Source organism: Somniosus microcephalus, chromosome 12 (assembly GCF_052327205.1).
Source record: "Somniosus microcephalus isolate GS21.2 chromosome 12, FLI_Smic_1.0, whole genome shotgun sequence".
Taxonomy (NCBI): domain Eukaryota; kingdom Metazoa; phylum Chordata; class Chondrichthyes; order Squaliformes; family Somniosidae; genus Somniosus; species Somniosus microcephalus.
In genome coordinates, this window is record NC_140998.1 from 230,190,037 (window position 1) to 230,208,018 (window position 17,982).

The following is a 17,982-nucleotide window of genomic DNA, read 5'->3' on the forward strand; positions in this document are numbered from 1 at the left end:
ATCGTGGTCGAGTGCACCGCCCTTATCCTCCGTTTATTTGTTTCTATTTTCCCTTTACTCACAGTCACTGTGGCCAACTTGCTTCTCGTGTCAGGGCGAATCTGCCCAATAAGTTCTGCCACAGCACTTATATACCGGTGTGGTCACTGTCGGTATTACAGTATACAGCAGCCAAGATAAAGTAGTGCCACACCTAAAATAGTTCACTTAAAGGTAAACGGTTACATACAATAGTTCTCTTAAAGGTAGAACAGTTACATAAACTACAACAGACATGTAATTTCTCTGAGCTGAAAGCATCCATGATTCGTGACCAGATTGTGTTTGGTATTCATGATAAAAAAAAGTCAGGGAACGTCTGTTGAGAGAAACCGAACTGACATTGGAAATTGCTGTGAAAATATGCCAAGCTAGCGAGCTAGCTCAAAAGCATGCCAAGACTTTCAGTGAAATCAATGATGATGCGATTGCAGTAAGTGCTGCTGTCGGTGCTGTGTCCTACAAGGGGAAGAAACATGGGCAGAACAGAAGTGAAAAGCAATCGGAGGAAGGAATTTTTAATTGTAAACGCTGTGGTTACAAACACCAGTTAAAACAATGTGCAGCGTTTGGGAAAATGTGCACAAAATGTCATGGAAAGAATCACTTTGCCAAACAATGCTTTTCAGAAGGACAAACAAAGAAAGGGCAACAAGTCCGAGTTAATGTGATTGAGGACACTGATTTAAGTGAGACATTTTTTGTAGGAATGGTGTCATGTGACAATATAGAAAAGGATACAGAAAATGTGCAGCCCTCAGGAATAAACAATGCTGAACATAACGTCAATGCAGTAAAAGAGGACAAATGGATGATCCCACTGCAGGTAAATGGAGCATTAGTTACATTGAAACTAGACACTGGGGCAAAAGCAAACTTAATCAGTATGAGTGACATTAACAATATGAAAGAAAAGCCCAAAATACAGAAAAAGTCAGTACTACTGAAGGACTATAATGGACAGAAAATAGATAGCTTAGGTGTATGCAGACTTAAAGTGACAGTCAAAGACAAAGTGCATCATCTCATGTTTTCTGTTGTGGCTGAAGGACTTGATTCACTACTGGGTGACAAAGCTTGTGAGGACTTAGAACTGGTCAAGAGAGTCTACCGTATAAACTGTGCCATAAGCAGACCAGATGACTCGGTGGATTCTGTAGTGAATAATTTCCAGGATGTGTTTAAAGGATTTGGAGTTCTACCATTCACTTACAAGATCCAGCTAAAGGAGGATGCTCAGCCAGTGGTACATGCTCCACGAAGAGTTCCAGCACCCCTGCATGACCGGCTCAAGAATGAACTGGACAGAATGACCACACTAGGAGTCATCAGGAAAGTTGAAGAGCCAACAGGCTGGGTTAACTCCATGGTATGTGTCAAGAAAAAGAACAATGATCTAAGAATATGCATGGATCCAAAGGACTTAAATGCAAACATAAAACGTGAACACTACCAGATTCCCAAGCGAGAAGAAATCACCAGTGAAATGTCAGGTGCCAGATACTTTACAAAGCTCGATGCCTCACAAGGATTTTGGCAACTAAAACTGGATGAAGAGAGCACCAAATACTGTACCTTCAACGCACCATTTGGCAGGTATTGTTTCCTCAGAATGCCTTTCGGGATAATATCTGCATCTGAAATCTTTCATAGAGCGATGGAACACATAATTGAAGGTCTGGAAGGAGTTCGGGTCTATGTTGATGACATCATCATCTGGGGCTCCACACTGAAAGAACACAATGAGAGACTGACTAAAGTGCTACAGAGCATATGCCGGAATGGACTGAAGCTCAACAAAGCCAAGTGTCAGTTTGGCGTCCAGGAAGTCACTTTCCTAGGAGTTAATCTATCTGGTAAAGGAATAGAGCCAGATATGGAAAAAGTAAACGCCGTACTCAAAATGCACTGACCCACTGACAAAAAAGGAGTTCTACGCATCATGGGGATGATAAACTTCATTGGAAAGTTCATTCCTAACTTGTCAGCCAAGACAGCCTGTCTGCGAGACCTGCTACGTAAAACAAATGAGTTTGCATGGACAAAAAGACATGAACAAGAGTGGATCAATCTCAGAACAGTGCTGACAACCACACCTGTACTCACCTTCTTTGACCCAACAAAAAGAATCAAAGTGTCAACAGATGCATCAAAAGATGGCCTAGGTGCGGTCCTGCTACAATCAGAGGGTGAGGATTGGAAGCCTGTTGCCTATGCCTCCAGGTCTATGACTGATACTGAGTGTCGATACGCCCAGATTGAAAAGGAATGTCTAGGCTTGGTAGTTGGACTAGAAAAGTTTCATGGCTACATATATGGACTTCCCCCCTTCACAGTTGAGACAGACCACAGCCCACTGGTTGCCGTCATGAAAAAGAACCTGAATGAGATGTCTCCAAGGATTCAACGACTCATGATGAAGCTGCAAAGATATGACTTTGAACTGATCTGCACACCAGGCAAATACATAGTGTTAGCAGATGCACTATCCCGAGCACCCACAATGAGTCATGTGAGCTCTACTGAAGAAGACGTGGATGTTCATGTGAGTATGGTCACTGCTGCGCTGCCCGTGTCAGACACAAAATCAAAGCAAATAGCAGAAGAAACAGTAAAAGATACAGTATTACAAACAGTAATAGAGAACATTCATCATGGTTGGCCAAAAGGTTCCTGTCCAAAATATTTTCACATAAGGTCAGAATTGAGTGTCGCAAGTGGACTATTACTAAAACAGAACAGAATAGTCATTCCACAGGCTCTACGTCAAGACGTGCTCAAAAGGATTCATGAGGGACACCTCGGAATTGAAAAATGCAAAAGGAGAGCAAGAGACACTGTTTATTGGCCTGGTATAAATAAGGACATTGAGAACATGATAGGCAAATGTGAGACATGTCAGAAACACCAAAACAAACAAGCAAAGGAACCAATGATAGTAGCTGACATACCAACAGCACCATGGCAAAAGGTTGGTATGGACTGATGTAAGAAAAAGGAGGCTTACCATCAAGTAACTTTAAAGTAAGCTTTAAGTAACTTATAAACACACTATATGCAAGAGAGGTCTTTACCATGCCTCTGGTAGAAGCCTCTTACAATACTGAACAGACCAGTATTTATACCAGTCCAACAGGAAGTGACATGACAGGAAGTGAGGTATGTACACAGTTCATAGTTCATAGTTCATAGTTCACAGTTCACAGTAAGTGATGACATAACTTCCCGGAAGTTATTATTTTTATCACATTCTTCCCTCCTGCAGGTTTAGGAGGCTGTGGTCTACCTTTTGGTCCGCAGCCGCCGAACAAGGAAGAGTCGCACCCGTTTGGATTCCCGTCGTAGAGGGTCGCTGGTCCGCTTACATGCGGTTGGCCATTGGCCAGAGTCCGTGTGGCCTGGATTGCCCTGTGAAGGGTCGGGGAGATCATGGCTTCGAGTACGAGCCCCAATAGGTTCAAAGTCAGACTGCCTCTGTTCAGAGGGAGGTGCAGAGCTGGTCTGTGGCAGACCAGTACTTTCATGTGTGGTACTGGGAGGGTCGCAACCTTGAGCACGGGGTTCTACCGGCACCAAGCTAGTTGGTGTCCGATCAGGATCCTGGAGAGGGGTACCCGATAGGTCCCAAGAGTTTCCTGGTGAAATGCCATCACCCGATGTCCCACTAGGTCCTGGTGGGCAGGGAGCCAGATCCCGTAATGATACGGTAGATTCTCGGCCGTCGGAATATCGTATGTTTGCATAGGTGGGGTTGGCATCGGTTAGTTCGACCTCGTCTACAAGAGGGTCATTTTTAGACGTCCGAACGTATCTTCGGAGTAATACAGGTCCAGGAGTAGTTAGCCATGACGGGAGTGATGTCCCATGAGATGAGCGACGCTGGAATCCAAAGAACCGCTCATGAGGTGTAGTATTTGTGGCTGTAGAAAGCAGGGACCGTATAGAGTGCAATGCATCCGGAAGCACTGTTTCCCATTGCTGGTCTGGTAGGCCCCGAGATCTTAAAGCGAGACGTACGGAATTCCAGATGATACCGTTATACCTCTCTACCTGCCCATTTCCGATGGGATGGTATGGTGTTGTTTTGCTTGTAGCAATTCCCCGTTCTGAGAGGTAGTCCTTGAGTTCCCTCGACATAAAGGATGGACCCCGATCTGAGTGAATATAAGCCGGCATGCCACAGAGAGAAAATACCTGCTCAAGGCAGCAGATTACTGTGGACGCCAGCATATTGGAGCAGGGGAAGGCAAATGGAAAACGTGAATATTCGTCGATCATGGCGAGCAAATATGTGTTCCGAGTTGAAGAGGGCACTGGGCCCTTAAAATCGATGCTAAGTCGTTGCATCGGTTGGGTTGCATGTATGAGTATACCATCTGAGGGGCGGAAGAACTGAGGTTTTAATTCCGCACAAAGCCGGCATTCTGAGCATATTTTCTTTACATCTCCAGTGGAAAAAGGGAGATTCCGTGATCGTACGAAATGTAGCATGCGCGTAACGCCAGGATGGCACAAACCATTGTGGACATCCATGAGGGTGGAGGATGACATAGTGGAGCAGAATGCCCGTGTGAGGGTGTCCGGGGCCACATTCTCCTTGCCAGGCCGATAGAAAATGGTATAACCAAAAGAGGCCAGTTCCATCCTCCAAAGTTGTATTTTATTATTCTTAATTTTGGTTCGTTTTCGATTATCGAGCATGAAGGCGACTGATCGTTGGTCCGTGATCAATGTAAAGTGCTGGCGAGCTAGAAAATGGTTCCACTTCCGTACTGCCTCTATGATGGCTGTGGCTTCTTTCTCAACCGGAGGATAATGTAGCTCGGCACCTTGTAAGGTCCTGGACATAAATGCTACAGGACGACCTTCCTGATTCAGAGTAGCCGAGATCGCCACCTCCGAGGCATCACATTCAACCACGAAAGGGAGATTCTCATCAATGGAGTGAAGAGCCGCTTTCTCCAACTGTTTTTTGAGAAGGTTAAAGGCTGCAACAGCCGCTGTTCCCAGTGGAAATGATCTAGCATGCAGCAAGGGTTGGATTTTGTCCGAAAAATGAGGAATCCATTTAGCGTAGTATGCAAACAGACCGAGAGCCCGACGTAAAGAAGCCGGATTCTTAGGTGACGGGAGCTCTTGGAGCGGGCGAAGTCTTTCTGGGTCTGGCTTAATGATACCATTGCCTACGCAGTAGCCAAGGATGTTGATGGTCGGTTGCGACTCAACAGATTTGGATTCATTCAGGGTCAAATTACGGCGATGGAGGGCATCCCGAAATTTTTGGAGGTTGGAGTCGTGTTCCTGTTGATCGTGACCTGCAATGGTAATGTTATCAAGATAGGGAAAAGTGTCCCTTAGGTTTTCCTGCTTAACCAGGCCATCCATTGCCCGTTGAAAGACAGCCACTCCATTAGTAACCCCGAATGGGAGGCGACGAAATTGGTACAGCCGTCCATTAGCCTCAAAGGCTGTGTACTGCTTATCTGAGACCTTCAAGGGTAACTGATGATAGGCACTTTTTAAATCGTAAGTTGAGAACACTTTGTATTCGGCCAGTTTATTAACCATATCATCAATGCGTGGCAATGGGTAGGCGTCCAAGTCGGTATATTGATTGATGGTTTGCGAATAATCGATGCATAGTCGCTGTTTGTGAGGTTTTAGAGGGTTCTTGACAATGACGACTTGAGCCCGCCAGGGCGACGAACATGGTTCAATGATATCCTCTGCTAGAAGTCGAGAGATTTCAGCCGCAATAAAAGATTGGTCTTCCTGATTAAAGCGCCGCAATTTCGTTATTATCGGTTGGCATTGAGGCGGAATACTGGCAAATAATGAGGGTTCATCAAGTGAAGCTGCTGATAATGCACAAAATGGTAATTTAGACAGTATATTAGAAATAGTAAGTCCGGGTTTGGATCCACCAAACTCAATGGTGAGTTTCTTATGCTGTTTTTGGAAGTCCAGTCCTAAGAGGAGATCACTACATAAGTCCTTGAGCACCGAAAGTCGGGTGGAGGGATACATACGACCATGAAGTGTCATATCAACAACACAAAAGCCGGAGATTCTGGTATTAAGTGATGACTGGGCCATCGCAATTGCCTGGTCCGATGGGAAGACATGTAGTTTCAATTTCGCAACAATCTGTTCCTTAATGAAACTATCAGTACTTCCTGAGTCAATTAAGGCATCTAAGGTATGCCCTTTAATTGAAATTTTTGTGGCAGCATGAGACAGGTTCTGTGGGCAAGCAGCTGTAATTGGTGTCGTTGCACAGAGAGTGGCTAAAACTCTTGGTGTGCTTCTTCGGGAGAGAGCTCGAGAGGAAGCTTGATAGGTCCTAGCTGGAGCATCTTGATAGGCCCTAATTGGGGCAGTTCGGTAGGCCTTAGCTGGATTGGCCCTCGTAGAGGCCCTTGATAGGCAAACTTTAGCAAAGTGTCCTTTTTTCCCGCAATAACTGCAGATTGCATTGCGAGCAGGGCAGGTTTTCCTAGGGTGAAAAGCATCTCCACAAAAGAAGCATTCCTTCCTAGATTGCCAAGAGGCTGCTAAAGTGGGGTCGTCCTCCTCTTCTTCATCAGAATTATCAGAATTAGATTCCCCCATGATAGGGTTCACCTGAGACCGCTTGAATTGTCTGGTTGCAGCTACAGCAGCAGATCGAGATCTGGGCAGCTGATAGAGGTCTGCATTTCTCTTTGCCAAATCCAGTGAACAAGCTAGGTCAAAAGCTTTTTGTAGCTCAAGTGTTTTACTTTCTAGTAGACGCTGGCGTATAAATGGAGAGGCAATCCCACAGATGAAAGCATCACGAATCATTTCTTGGCGGTACAGCTCAGCTGAGGCTGCCTGAAAGTTACAATCTACGCTGAGCCTGCGAAGTTCTTGCAGGAATTCGTCAATTGATTCCCCTGGCCCTTGTCGGGCTGTGGCCAGTAGATGTCTAGCATAGACCTCATTTGGGGTCTTGGCATACAGTTTCTTAAGTGCCCGAATCACCTCATCGTAATTATCCCATTCATCAACATATTCGAACACTTTTGGGGTCACATAATTGATAAGTATCTTCAATCTAGCAGGAGCATCCGCTTCACATTCATCCAGAAAATTCTCAAAAGTACGGTACCAATGCTTCCATACCCTGCCAGCTGCTGGTGCATTCGGGTCCAAGTCCAGACGAATAGGTCTAAGGATTTTCTCCATGATGGGTGGTTCCCTGGATCGTTAATTCCGAGTTTGTCCGAAGGTCTAGTATTCGTGAGTGTAAATACTAAGTTACTTAAATTGATGTAAGAAAAAGGAGGCTTACCATCAAGTAACTTTAAAGTAAGCTTTAAGTAACTTATAAACACACTATATACAAGAGAGGTCTTTACCATGCCTCTGGTAGAAGCCTCTTACAATACTGAACAGACCAGTATTTATACCAGTCCAACAGGAAGTGACATGACAGGAAGTGAGGTATGTACACAGTTCATAGTTCATAGTTCATAGTTCACAGTTCACAGGAAGTGATGACATAACTTCCCGGAAATTATTATTTTTATCACATGGACCTTTTTCATTTAAATGGTAAAGACTATCTAATAGTGATTGACTACTATTCTAACTATCCTGAGATGGCGCTGCTCTCAAGCACCACAGCAAGCAGTGTCATAATGCATGTGAAATCCATCTTCGCCAGACATGGAATTCCCAGGATTGCCGTTAGCGACAATGGTCCGTGCTTCAACTGTAAGGAGTGGCAACAGTTTGCAGCACATTATGACTTTCAACACATCACATCCAGTCCTTTGTACGCTCAGTCGAATGGTAAGGCAGAGAATGGTGTTCAAGTTCTCGAGCAGCTACTGAAGAAAGCGACAGAAAGCAAGTCTGATCCTTATCTCGCCCTGCTGAGCTACCGAGCCTCGCCTTTAGACTCTGGTTCTTCGCCTGCTGAACTCCTAATGGGTCACAAGTTGCGTACCACGCTACCCTGCTGTGCAAAAGAAAAGCAGAGTAAGGAACTGAGACAGAGACTTCAACTGTTAAAGCTGAAACAGAAATCATACTATGACAAGTCATCCAAAACTCTGAAACCATTGACAAGGGATGATGTTGTCAGGATTGAGGATCCAGATACATGGAACAGGAAAGCTACAGTTCTTGAGGAAGTAGGGCCAAGGTCATACACTGTTAGAACTGAGGAAGGACATATTCTCAGGAGGAACCGCCGTTCCCTCCTAAAAACACAAGAGACTATCGAAGAGCAAATTGATGACAATGCCGCAACTGAATCTTGTCACTCACCATCAGAACAATCTAACACAAATACACATACAGGCTCTCATGAAAAAACATCAGACTTACCTGTGCTGAGAAGATCCACACGTGAAGTGAAAAAGCCTGATAGACTTAATCTTTGAGTACAAAGAAAACTACATTGAAAATGTATTGACTGTTGAAGATGTTTATGTTGTTATTGATTGATATTGATTGATACTGATTTTGTTTAACCTCAAAGAAAGGGGAACGTAATGATCAGTAACCTGTCATTCTGGAATGATACACTAGGTGGTGCTGTATGTATATACGAGTGGGCTACCCACAATGCACTAGGCCACCCACAAGGCAGCAGTCAAGATGGAGGCCTCTACAGATACTGTACCTAGTCCACATCTGCTCAATAAAGCATCTAGCAAAAGCTAGCTGTTCTTAATACAAACGACTAGTTATTAATGAACATAACAGTTTTGTGGTCCTTTTAAATGCCTGGTAGTTGGACCAGAGTTACAACAGGATAGGAACACAAACCGAAATACTGCAGATACTGAGGCATACCAAAGCAACAGCAGAGGAGAGAGGTAAAAAGTAATCAGAGTGGGACGTCACCAGGGAGCAGGTAAGTGATTGGTTGGTGAGTATTTCTTTTCAATACAAGCTTGACTTCTGTGGTGTTAAATTTCTAGGGTCTCTGGCGTAGTGGGGACAGTTGGTAAATAAAGCGCCCTAGAGCATACCTGTAACTGGGGTATTGAATAATTTTTTAGATTAATTAAAGGAGTAATTCATGGCAGGAGAGTTCAGACCCGTGTTCTGCTCCTCTTGCTCCATGTGGGAAATCAGGGACGCTGCCAGTGTCCCTGACGACCATGTGTGCGGGAAATGCATCCAGCTGCAGCTACTTGTAGACCGCATTGCGGCGCTCGAGCTGCGGGTGGATGAATTTTGGAGCATGCGCGATGCTGAGAGGGTCATGGATAGCACATTTAGCGAGTTGTTCATGCCTCAGGGTAGGGCTGCACAGCGGGTGACCATCAGACGGAGCAACAGAGGCAGGCAGGAAGTGCAGGGAACCCCTGCGGACATCCCCCTTTCAAACAAGTATACCAAGTTGGACACTGTTGAGGGGGATGACTTACCAGGGGAAGGCAGCAGCAGCCAGCTTCCTGGCACCAGGGACGCTTCTGCTGCTCAGAAAGGGAGGAAAAAGAGTGGGAGAGCAATAGTGGTAGGGGATTCTAACGTAAGGGGAACAGATAGGCATTTCTGTGGCCGCAAACGTGACTCCAGGATGGTTTGTTGCCTCCCTGGGGCCAGGGTCTGGGATGTCACTGAGCGGCTACAGGGCATTCTTAAGGGGGAGGGTGAGCAGGCAGAGGTCGTGGTCCACATTGGGACCAACGACATAGGAAGGAAGGGGGAGGAGGTCCTGCATCAAGAATTTAGGGAGCTAGGTAACAGATTAAAGAGCAGGACCTCGAAGGTTGTAATCTCTGGATTACTCCCAGTGCCACGTGCTAGTAAGTATAGGAATGGGAGGATAGAGCAGATGAATGCGTGGCTAAAGAGTTGGTGTAGGGGGGAGGGTTTTACTTTCCTGGATCACTGGGCCTGCTTCTGGGAAAGGTGGGACTTGTACAAGTCGGACGGGTTGCACCTGAACCAGAGCGGGACAAATATCCTTGCGGGGAGGTTTGCTAGCACTGTTGGGGGGGGTTTAAACTAACTTGGCAGGGGGATGGGATACAGAGGGGAGCTGAAATAGGGGGTGATGTGCTGCCAATTATAGAGAAAAAAACAAGTCAGCTTGGTAGACAGGGCAAATATATGAGGGCAAGGCTGGATGGCATCTATTTTAATGCATGGAGCCTTGCAGATAAGGTGGATGAACTGAAGGTGTTGATAAACACATGGGAGTATGATATTGTTGCTATCACGGAGACATGGTTGAGGGAGGAGCAAGACTGGCAGCTCAATATTCCGGGGTACAGAATCTTCAGGTGAGACAGAGGGGGAGGTATAAGAGGAGGGGGTGTCGCAATATTAATTAAGGAGTCAATTACTGCAGTAAGGAGGGATGATATATTAGCAGGTTCCTCTAATGAGGCCATATGGGTGGAGCTTAAAAACGAAAAGGGGGCAAGCACTTTGCTGGGAGTGTACTATAGGCCTCCAAACAGTCAGGGGGAGATAGAGGAACAGATATGTAGGCAAATCTCAGAGAAATGTGCAAATAATAGGGTAATAATAATGGGGGATTTCAACTTCCCCAATATTAACTGGGATAGTCAGAGTGTGAAAGGCTCAGAGGGTGTAGAATGCTTAAAGTGCATCCAGGAGAGCTTTTTGAGCCAGCATGTAGAAAGTCCTACAAGAGAGGGGGGCGGTGCTGGACCTAATTCTAGGGAATGTGGCCGGCCAAGTGGAAAAAGTGCTAGTAGGTGAGCACTTTGGTGATAGTGACCATAATATGGTAAGATTTAAGGTGGTCATGGAAAAGGACAGGGATGGGCCGGAAATAAAGGTTCTAAATTGGGGGAAGGCCGATTTTAATAGGATAAGGCAGGATCTGGCCAAAATGGACTGGGATCAGCTACTTGTAGGAAAATCCGCATCGGAGCAATGGGAGGCTTTCAGAAGGGAGATTGAGATCATACAATGGCAACATGTTCCCGTAAAGGTCAAGAGTGGTTCCAAAAACCACAGGGAACCTTGGATGTCAGGGGATATACGAGAATGGATTAGGAAAAAAAGGAGGGCTTTTGGTAGATACAAAAGGCTAAAGACGGAAGAAGCCCTAGAGGAGTGCAAAAGGTGCAGGGGGATACTTAAAAAAGAAATTAGGAGATCAAGGAGGGGCCATGAAATAACACTGGCGAGCAAAATAAAGGAAAATCCTAAAATGTTTTATAAGTATATTAAGGGTAAGAGGATAACTAGGGAAAAAATAGGGCCCATTAGGGACAAAAGTGGCAATCTGTGTGTGGAGCCGGAAGATGTAGGAGGGGTTCTAAATGAATTTTTTGCATCTGTTTTCACGATGGAGAAGGACGATGTAGACATAGAAATAGGGCGGGGGGACTGTGATATGCTCGAACATATTAACATCGAGAGGGAGGAGGTATTGGCGGTTTTAGCTGGCCTAAAAATGGATAAATCCCCAGGCCCGAATGAAATGTATCCCAGGCTGCTGGGTGAGGCAAAGGAAGAGATTGCGGGGGCTCTAACACATATATTCAGGACCTCTCTGGCCACAGGGGATGTGCCAGAGGACTGGAGAACCGCTAATGTAGTACCATTATTCAAGAAGGGTAGTAGGGAAAAACCGGGGAACTACAGGCCAGTGAGCCTAACATCAGTGGTAGGAAAATTATTGGAAAAAATTCTGAGGGACAAAATTTGTCTCCACTTGGAGAGGCAAGGATTAATCAGGAATAGTCAACATGGCTTTGTCAAGGGAAGATCATGTCTGACTAATTTGATTGAATTTTTTGAGGGGGTGACTAGGTGTGTGGATGAGGGTAACGCAGTGGATGTGGTATAGATGGATTTCAGTAAGGCCTTCGATAAAGTCCCGCACAGGAGACTGGTCAAGAAGGTAAGAGCCCATGGAATCCAGGGTGCCTTGGCACATTGGATACAAAACTGGCTTAGTGGCAGAAGGCAGAGGGTGATGGTCGAAGGTTGTTTTTGTGACTGGAAGCCTGTGGCCAGTGGGGTACCACAGGGATCGGTGCTGGGTCCCTTGCTGTTTGTGGTCTACATTAATGACTTGGATATGAATGTAAAGGGTATGATCAGTAAGTTCGCGGATGATACAAAAATTGGTAGGGTGGTAAATAGCGAGGAGGGTAGCCTCAGTCTGCAGGACGATATAGATGGGTTGGTCAGATGGGCGGAACAGTGGCAAATGGAATTTAACCCGGAAAAGTGCGAGGTGATGCACTTTGGGGGGACTAACAAGGCAAGGGAATACACAATGAATGGAAAGACCCTAGGCAAGATGGAGGGTCAGAGGGATCTGGGTGTGCGAGTACACAGATCCCTGAAGGCGGCGAAACAGGTGGATAAGGTGGTAAAAAAGGCATATGGGATACTTGCCTTCATTAGCCGAGGCATTGAATATAAGAGCAAGGAGGTTATGATGGAGCTGTATAAAACACTGGTTAGGCCACAGCTGGAATAGTGTGTGCAGTTCTGGTCGCCACACTACAGGAAGGATGTGATTGCGTTAGAGAGGGTGCAGAGGAGGTTCACCAGGATGTTACCAGGGCTGGAGCGCTTCAGCTATGAAGAGAGACTGGGCAGATTGGGTTTGTTTTCCTTGGAGCAGAGGGGGCTGAGGGGGGACATGATTGAGGTGTACAAAATGATGAGGGGCATAGATAGGATGGATGCTGAGGAGCTTTTTCCCTTAGTAGAGGGGTCAATAACTAGGGGGCATAGATTCAAGGTAAAGGGCGGGAGGTTTAGAGGGGATTTGAGAAAGAACTTTTTCACCCAGAGGGTGGTTGGAGTCTGGAACTCACTGCCTGAAAGGGTTGTGGAGGCAGAAACCCTCACAACATTTAAGAAGCATTTGGACGAGCACTTGAAATGCCATAGCATACAAGGCTACGGAACAAATGCTGGAATATGGGATTAGATTAGACAGGGCTTGATGGCCGGCGCGGACACGATGGGCCGAGGGCCTCTATCCGTGCTGTATTACTCTATGACTCTATGATACTGGAAATCTCAAAGAAAAACAGAAAACGCTGGAGACACTCAGCAGGTCAGGCAGCATCGGTCGAGAAAACACGAGACACTTGATCTTTCTGGTATAAAACCATTTCTCAAAACAGACCCGGGGTTTGCAGGAGATGAGGAAACAGTGCAAACTAACCACAGGACTTTACAGCTCTTAAATTTCATGGGGATAAAAGTCCACATCGCACTTTACAGTGACGGAGCAACAGATTCTGTCTGAAGCTCCCCACTGATCCACTTTCCATTTCCCCAACTCGTTGTGGGCTGCTTTGCAGATCCACTGCAGACTGACTGGTGTAGGTCAGTCTCTTTCAATCTATTGTGGTCAACATTGTGAACCTTGGTATCACGGACTCATTCTGGAGCCACCGAGATGCCCATCAATTCTCCGAGAGACGGGTTAACTTAGAGCCGGCTGTGCTCGACACCATCTGTAGGGTGGAATTTCATCGAGCTCTTTGAGATATGTTGTGAAACTCTGATTCTGAGAACAGAGACGCTTTCAAATTCAGTTTGAGGAAAGTCAAAGAAACCAACAGCAATGACATCACAGAATAATCATCCAAACCTCTGTATTCCAAAGCTCTGATTGGCTCTGGGTATCACACACCGCCCCCTCTCCTTTGTTAATTGGTGCCTGGATTGATGGAAGATCCTGACTGGCTCACAGGGATTGTCAATCATCATTGATCATGCCAGACCCTGTTGAAATGCAGGAGCTTGTGAGGGTAGAGGTTAGGTTGTTACTACAGTGGAGTTTGAGCTCAGTGCTTTGCAACAGGAAGAGTTAAGATGGCCTCCCAAGTGCGTCAGAACTATCACAAGGACTGTGAGGATGCTGTCAACAAGCAGATCAACATGGAGCTCTATTCCTCCTATGTTTATCTCTCCATGGTGAGTTTTGTATTTTTGGGGTCCTATTTCAAAATTAAGGCTGTTATTTTATTCTAAGCAGGTAGAATTTCTCTAGGTCAATGAATGGGCTTTCGAGGGTCTCTCTATAGCCCTCCCCAGTCTTAATCCAGTGAATGCTCTTAAGACAGTGATTTGCAGAAGGACTCTTTCCTGCTCTGTAATAGCTCTGTCCTATTCTGATGTGTTTATATTTGAAACTAACTCCAGGGTTTCATCAAGTTTGTAATGGAGGGTTCATCTTGAAGATTCACTAAAACTAGTCAACTTCCAACTTGGATGGCAACAATTAGATTGAATTGGGTGACTAGTTAGTGAAACATTGGCTGGTTCTGGCCAGTTTTTATCCCCCTCTAACTAATTGAGTGAATCCTGTTAGTCTTTCTCACCTGAGGATGGTGTTAAACTATTTAATTTTCAAGATTTGGCTCTTTTCCTTCTCTGCTTTTAGACTTTCATCTGGGAACAAAAGAAGATACCACAGATATTTTGACCAAGTGTAGTTGAGAGCTTTATTCCAAAAAGCATTAAAGCTCGCTAATATTTTCTAGTAACATAACCTCCTATTCTGTTGAGCTACTTCAATGAGGAGCTTCCAACATATTCAAAAAGGATTTGGAAAGTATTGGTGTTGCTACCATTTGAGTTGGCCATGGATCAGATCTAGATTTCAATTGTCTCTTTTCCATTTTTCTCTCTACCTGCAGTCGTATTACTTTGACCGGGATGATGTTGCCCTGCGTCACTTTGCCGAGTTCTTCAAGGAGCAGTCACATGAGGAACGTGAGCATGCTGAGAAACTGCTGAAATTCCAGAATATGCGTGGGGGTTGTGTTGTCCTGGAGGATGTCAAGGTTAGATTCAGCAAACTTTGAAGAATTGCCATGGTTTTGTGAAAAGTAGGCTAGTTACCTCATACTAGATTATCTGAGTCATGGAAGTTGTTCCAAGAGGAGGCTCAATGATTGTTGTATGCATGGATTTTCAGAAGGCAGGAGATTGCTGGCAGAAATTGGAAGTGCATTAGAAGCAACCTTGTGACCCCAATAAAACTGGGTGGAGTAGGAGGCAGTTGGTATAAAATAGACCACTGGATGGTGACTAGTGCATATGATCTAAATGTGCAAATAGTGATCTGCTGAGCTAGGGTCTATAGTGAGCTCCAGGGCAAAATTGGAGACTGGCTAGGGGGTTGACTGGAAGGAAGTGGTTGATGTTCACATCAGATGTAAGAGTGTAGGGATTTGGGGTGTGTCCCAGTACAGATGTCATTTAGAAGCTAGCTTGCAGAGACAAAAGGCTGATTGAAAGGTGGGCTTCATGTTCTGGCATAGAATAGAAAGCAAGGAAGTGTTACTGCAATTACTGCTAGATAGACCTCATTTGGAATATTGTGCTCCATTTTAGGTGATCTCACTTTAGAGCCTATAGTGCTGTGATTTCAAGTCCAATAACTCATTCCAAAGAGAATTCTTGATGAACTGTCTGGTTAAAATCCTGGCTTAGAATATCAAGAATGACATTGAGTTGTGATCTGACTAACTCCTGAAATGTTCAAGTCTGTTAACTAATTTCTTCCAATGTTACTCTATACCCCACCCCTACAAACTCTCAGAAACCAGAGCAGGATGAGTGGAGCAATGGCCTAGTGGTGATGCAGAGAGCTCTGCAGCTGGAGAAGGATGTCAACCAGAGTCTGTTGGATCTACACCAACTCTCCACTGGGAACACTGACCCTCATGTAAGTTCCTAATGTCTCATTTAAAGAAAGATTTGCATATCTACAGTGCCTTCCTTGTCGTCGGTGTCCAAAAACACTACAGCCAATTCAGTACTTCTTGAAGTGTCATTATTGTAATGTTTGCAACATGGCAGTCAATCTGCACACCAAGATCCTGCTGCAGAAATGAGAGAAATCACCAGATAGTCTGTTTTTTATTAAGTTGGTTAGTGATAAATATTGGCCAGGACACTGACATTCCAGTTTTTTTTCTTTGAAATAGTACCATGTGGGCAGACAAGACCTTGTGTACTGTTTTATCCAAAAGACAATACCTCTGACATTGCAGCTCTCCCTCAGTACTGCAGTGAAGTGTTGCTTTTCACTCAATTCTCTGAAATGCGACAACCCAGGGCCTTCTGACTGGCAGTGGTACCAGTAAGCCATGGCTGACACTTGCCATGTTTTGGGTGAGTTGAAGGCTATCTGGGGAGCTTAATCTGATCACTGATCTTTAGCAATATCTCCATGCCCAATAGGTTTCTGATGATCTTTCACAAAAGACTTCAACATCAGGATCTCACTGAGATGAGGCCAGTGCATAAAGCAGATTGAAATTGGGACACCAAAGGAGAAGTTGTAACTGAAGGGGGTTCTGCTTTCCAATTTTAAATTGGTAAATGCATTACTCCTGGAGTAAATCTAATCTGACGTCCAATCCACCTATTTCTCTGCAGCACTTGTACCAGTTACCCCATCCAGTAGAAGATAAAGGACCATCTCCATGGGCGGTGAAGCTCAGAAGGCCTTTGATGATGTCTCCTCTGAGCTAATTGTGCTTTGTTTTTCACTTTCAGTTGTGTGACTTCCTGGAGACCCACTACTTGGATGAGCAAGTGAAGATGATCAAGAAGCTTGGAGATCACATCACCAACTTGAAGAGACTGGGAGCCCCTGAGAATGGCATGGGAGAGTACCTGTTTGACAAGCACAGCCTGAGTTGAATGGGATTCTTGAACCATTAGTTCTATACAGGTTGGAAATGAAGTGTGACCAACTTCTGGTGGTGAATACTTTGGTTGTCATTATTTCCCAGTTTTCTCATCTAACTGTCACAGTACATGGAAATAAAGGTTATTCATCATTGAACTGGTTTGTCTTTGTTTAATTCAATAGCTGATCTGGTTAAGATCCCACTGCACAATACACAGCTGTGTAATATGATCCAAGTTAAAAATACAGAAGTCACTCCCAGGATGGCTGTGCCCACATCTTCAAATCATCACTGGAGAGGATTCTAATGGTTTTCTGAGCTCTCGGTAACAGTTCCTGCTGAAAAGGGTTTTTTATAACATCTGCCAGCAAACAGTCATTAAGCTGTGGTGGTTTAAAACAAAGAAATGGGCAAGGGTGAAGGGGGTTGAATTAGTGCTGACAGTAGTGACTCTTCAGTCAGGAGAAGGGAGAGTACATGCCTGGTGTCTTGCTTCAGACTTTTACCTGTAAAGGTGGGGGAATGATCTGCTATTGAGCTGTCTTTACATTTGACTGATGGCACAAGTCACGCACTAGATTGCCAAAGCTGTGTGACATGTGTACACAGTACAGCGTTGGCCATCTTAGAAACTTCCATTTGGGCAGGATCATTTCTGTTTATCATTCTCTTTCTTTCCCAGGTTACTTTCTTTTTCTAGCCCCACCCACGGCAATACTTGATGTCTGGGATTAAGTAAAGCACTAGTCTGAATCGAGCAGTAGTGTGTTCTATGGGGAGTTTGTTGGTGTTGGGTAAAGTGAAGCTAAATCAGTAATCATGTAGGAGTCACTGGAAATAGAGTGCGAGACTTTCATAGCAGCAAAGAAAAACACGTGTTAGCTTTATTAACTCTCCGCATGGACTGAGGGACTCGGCCGCGTCGCAGGGCTATGACATCGACACACAATCGACGACTCTTAAAGGGACCCTGCTCCGATAACCCAACCAAGTTCCGTACATAACGTGGAGCGATAACATTGCCTATACGTAGTGAATTGTGTTACTGTCCCTATGTGCTCTCTGCCACAATCATATCAATCCTATTCAAGCCAATGATTTTTCTACCAAAAACTAACTTACTTTCTATTGCAGCAGCATTGTTGTAGGTGTAACATTTGCATACTGAATTATCATTGGCCCGCAGGCACCGAAGCAATACCTATTGTATTCACGTGATCACATGTTGCATTGTCATTGGCCTGCCGGCATCTGTAAGGACTGCTATTGTTTAGAAGACCCAGGAGTTCGAACTCCA

The 17,982-nt window shown here is 45.0% G+C and overlaps 1 protein-coding gene across 1 annotated transcript; it reads left to right on the forward strand.

The window, feature by feature from the left end:
- Positions 1-13,807: 13,807 nt before the first annotated feature.
- LOC147110239 (ferritin heavy chain, oocyte isoform-like) lies at positions 13,808-16,876 on the forward strand. The gene is made up of 4 exons (XM_086004256.1): positions 13,808-13,953; positions 14,679-14,825; positions 15,587-15,712; positions 16,549-16,876. Exons 1-4 carry the CDS (start codon positions 13,852-13,854, stop codon positions 16,693-16,695), a joined length of 522 nt encoding a protein of 173 aa, XP_085860382.1. The 5' UTR covers positions 13,808-13,851; the 3' UTR covers positions 16,696-16,876.
- The last annotated feature ends 1,106 nt before the right edge of the window (positions 16,877-17,982 follow it).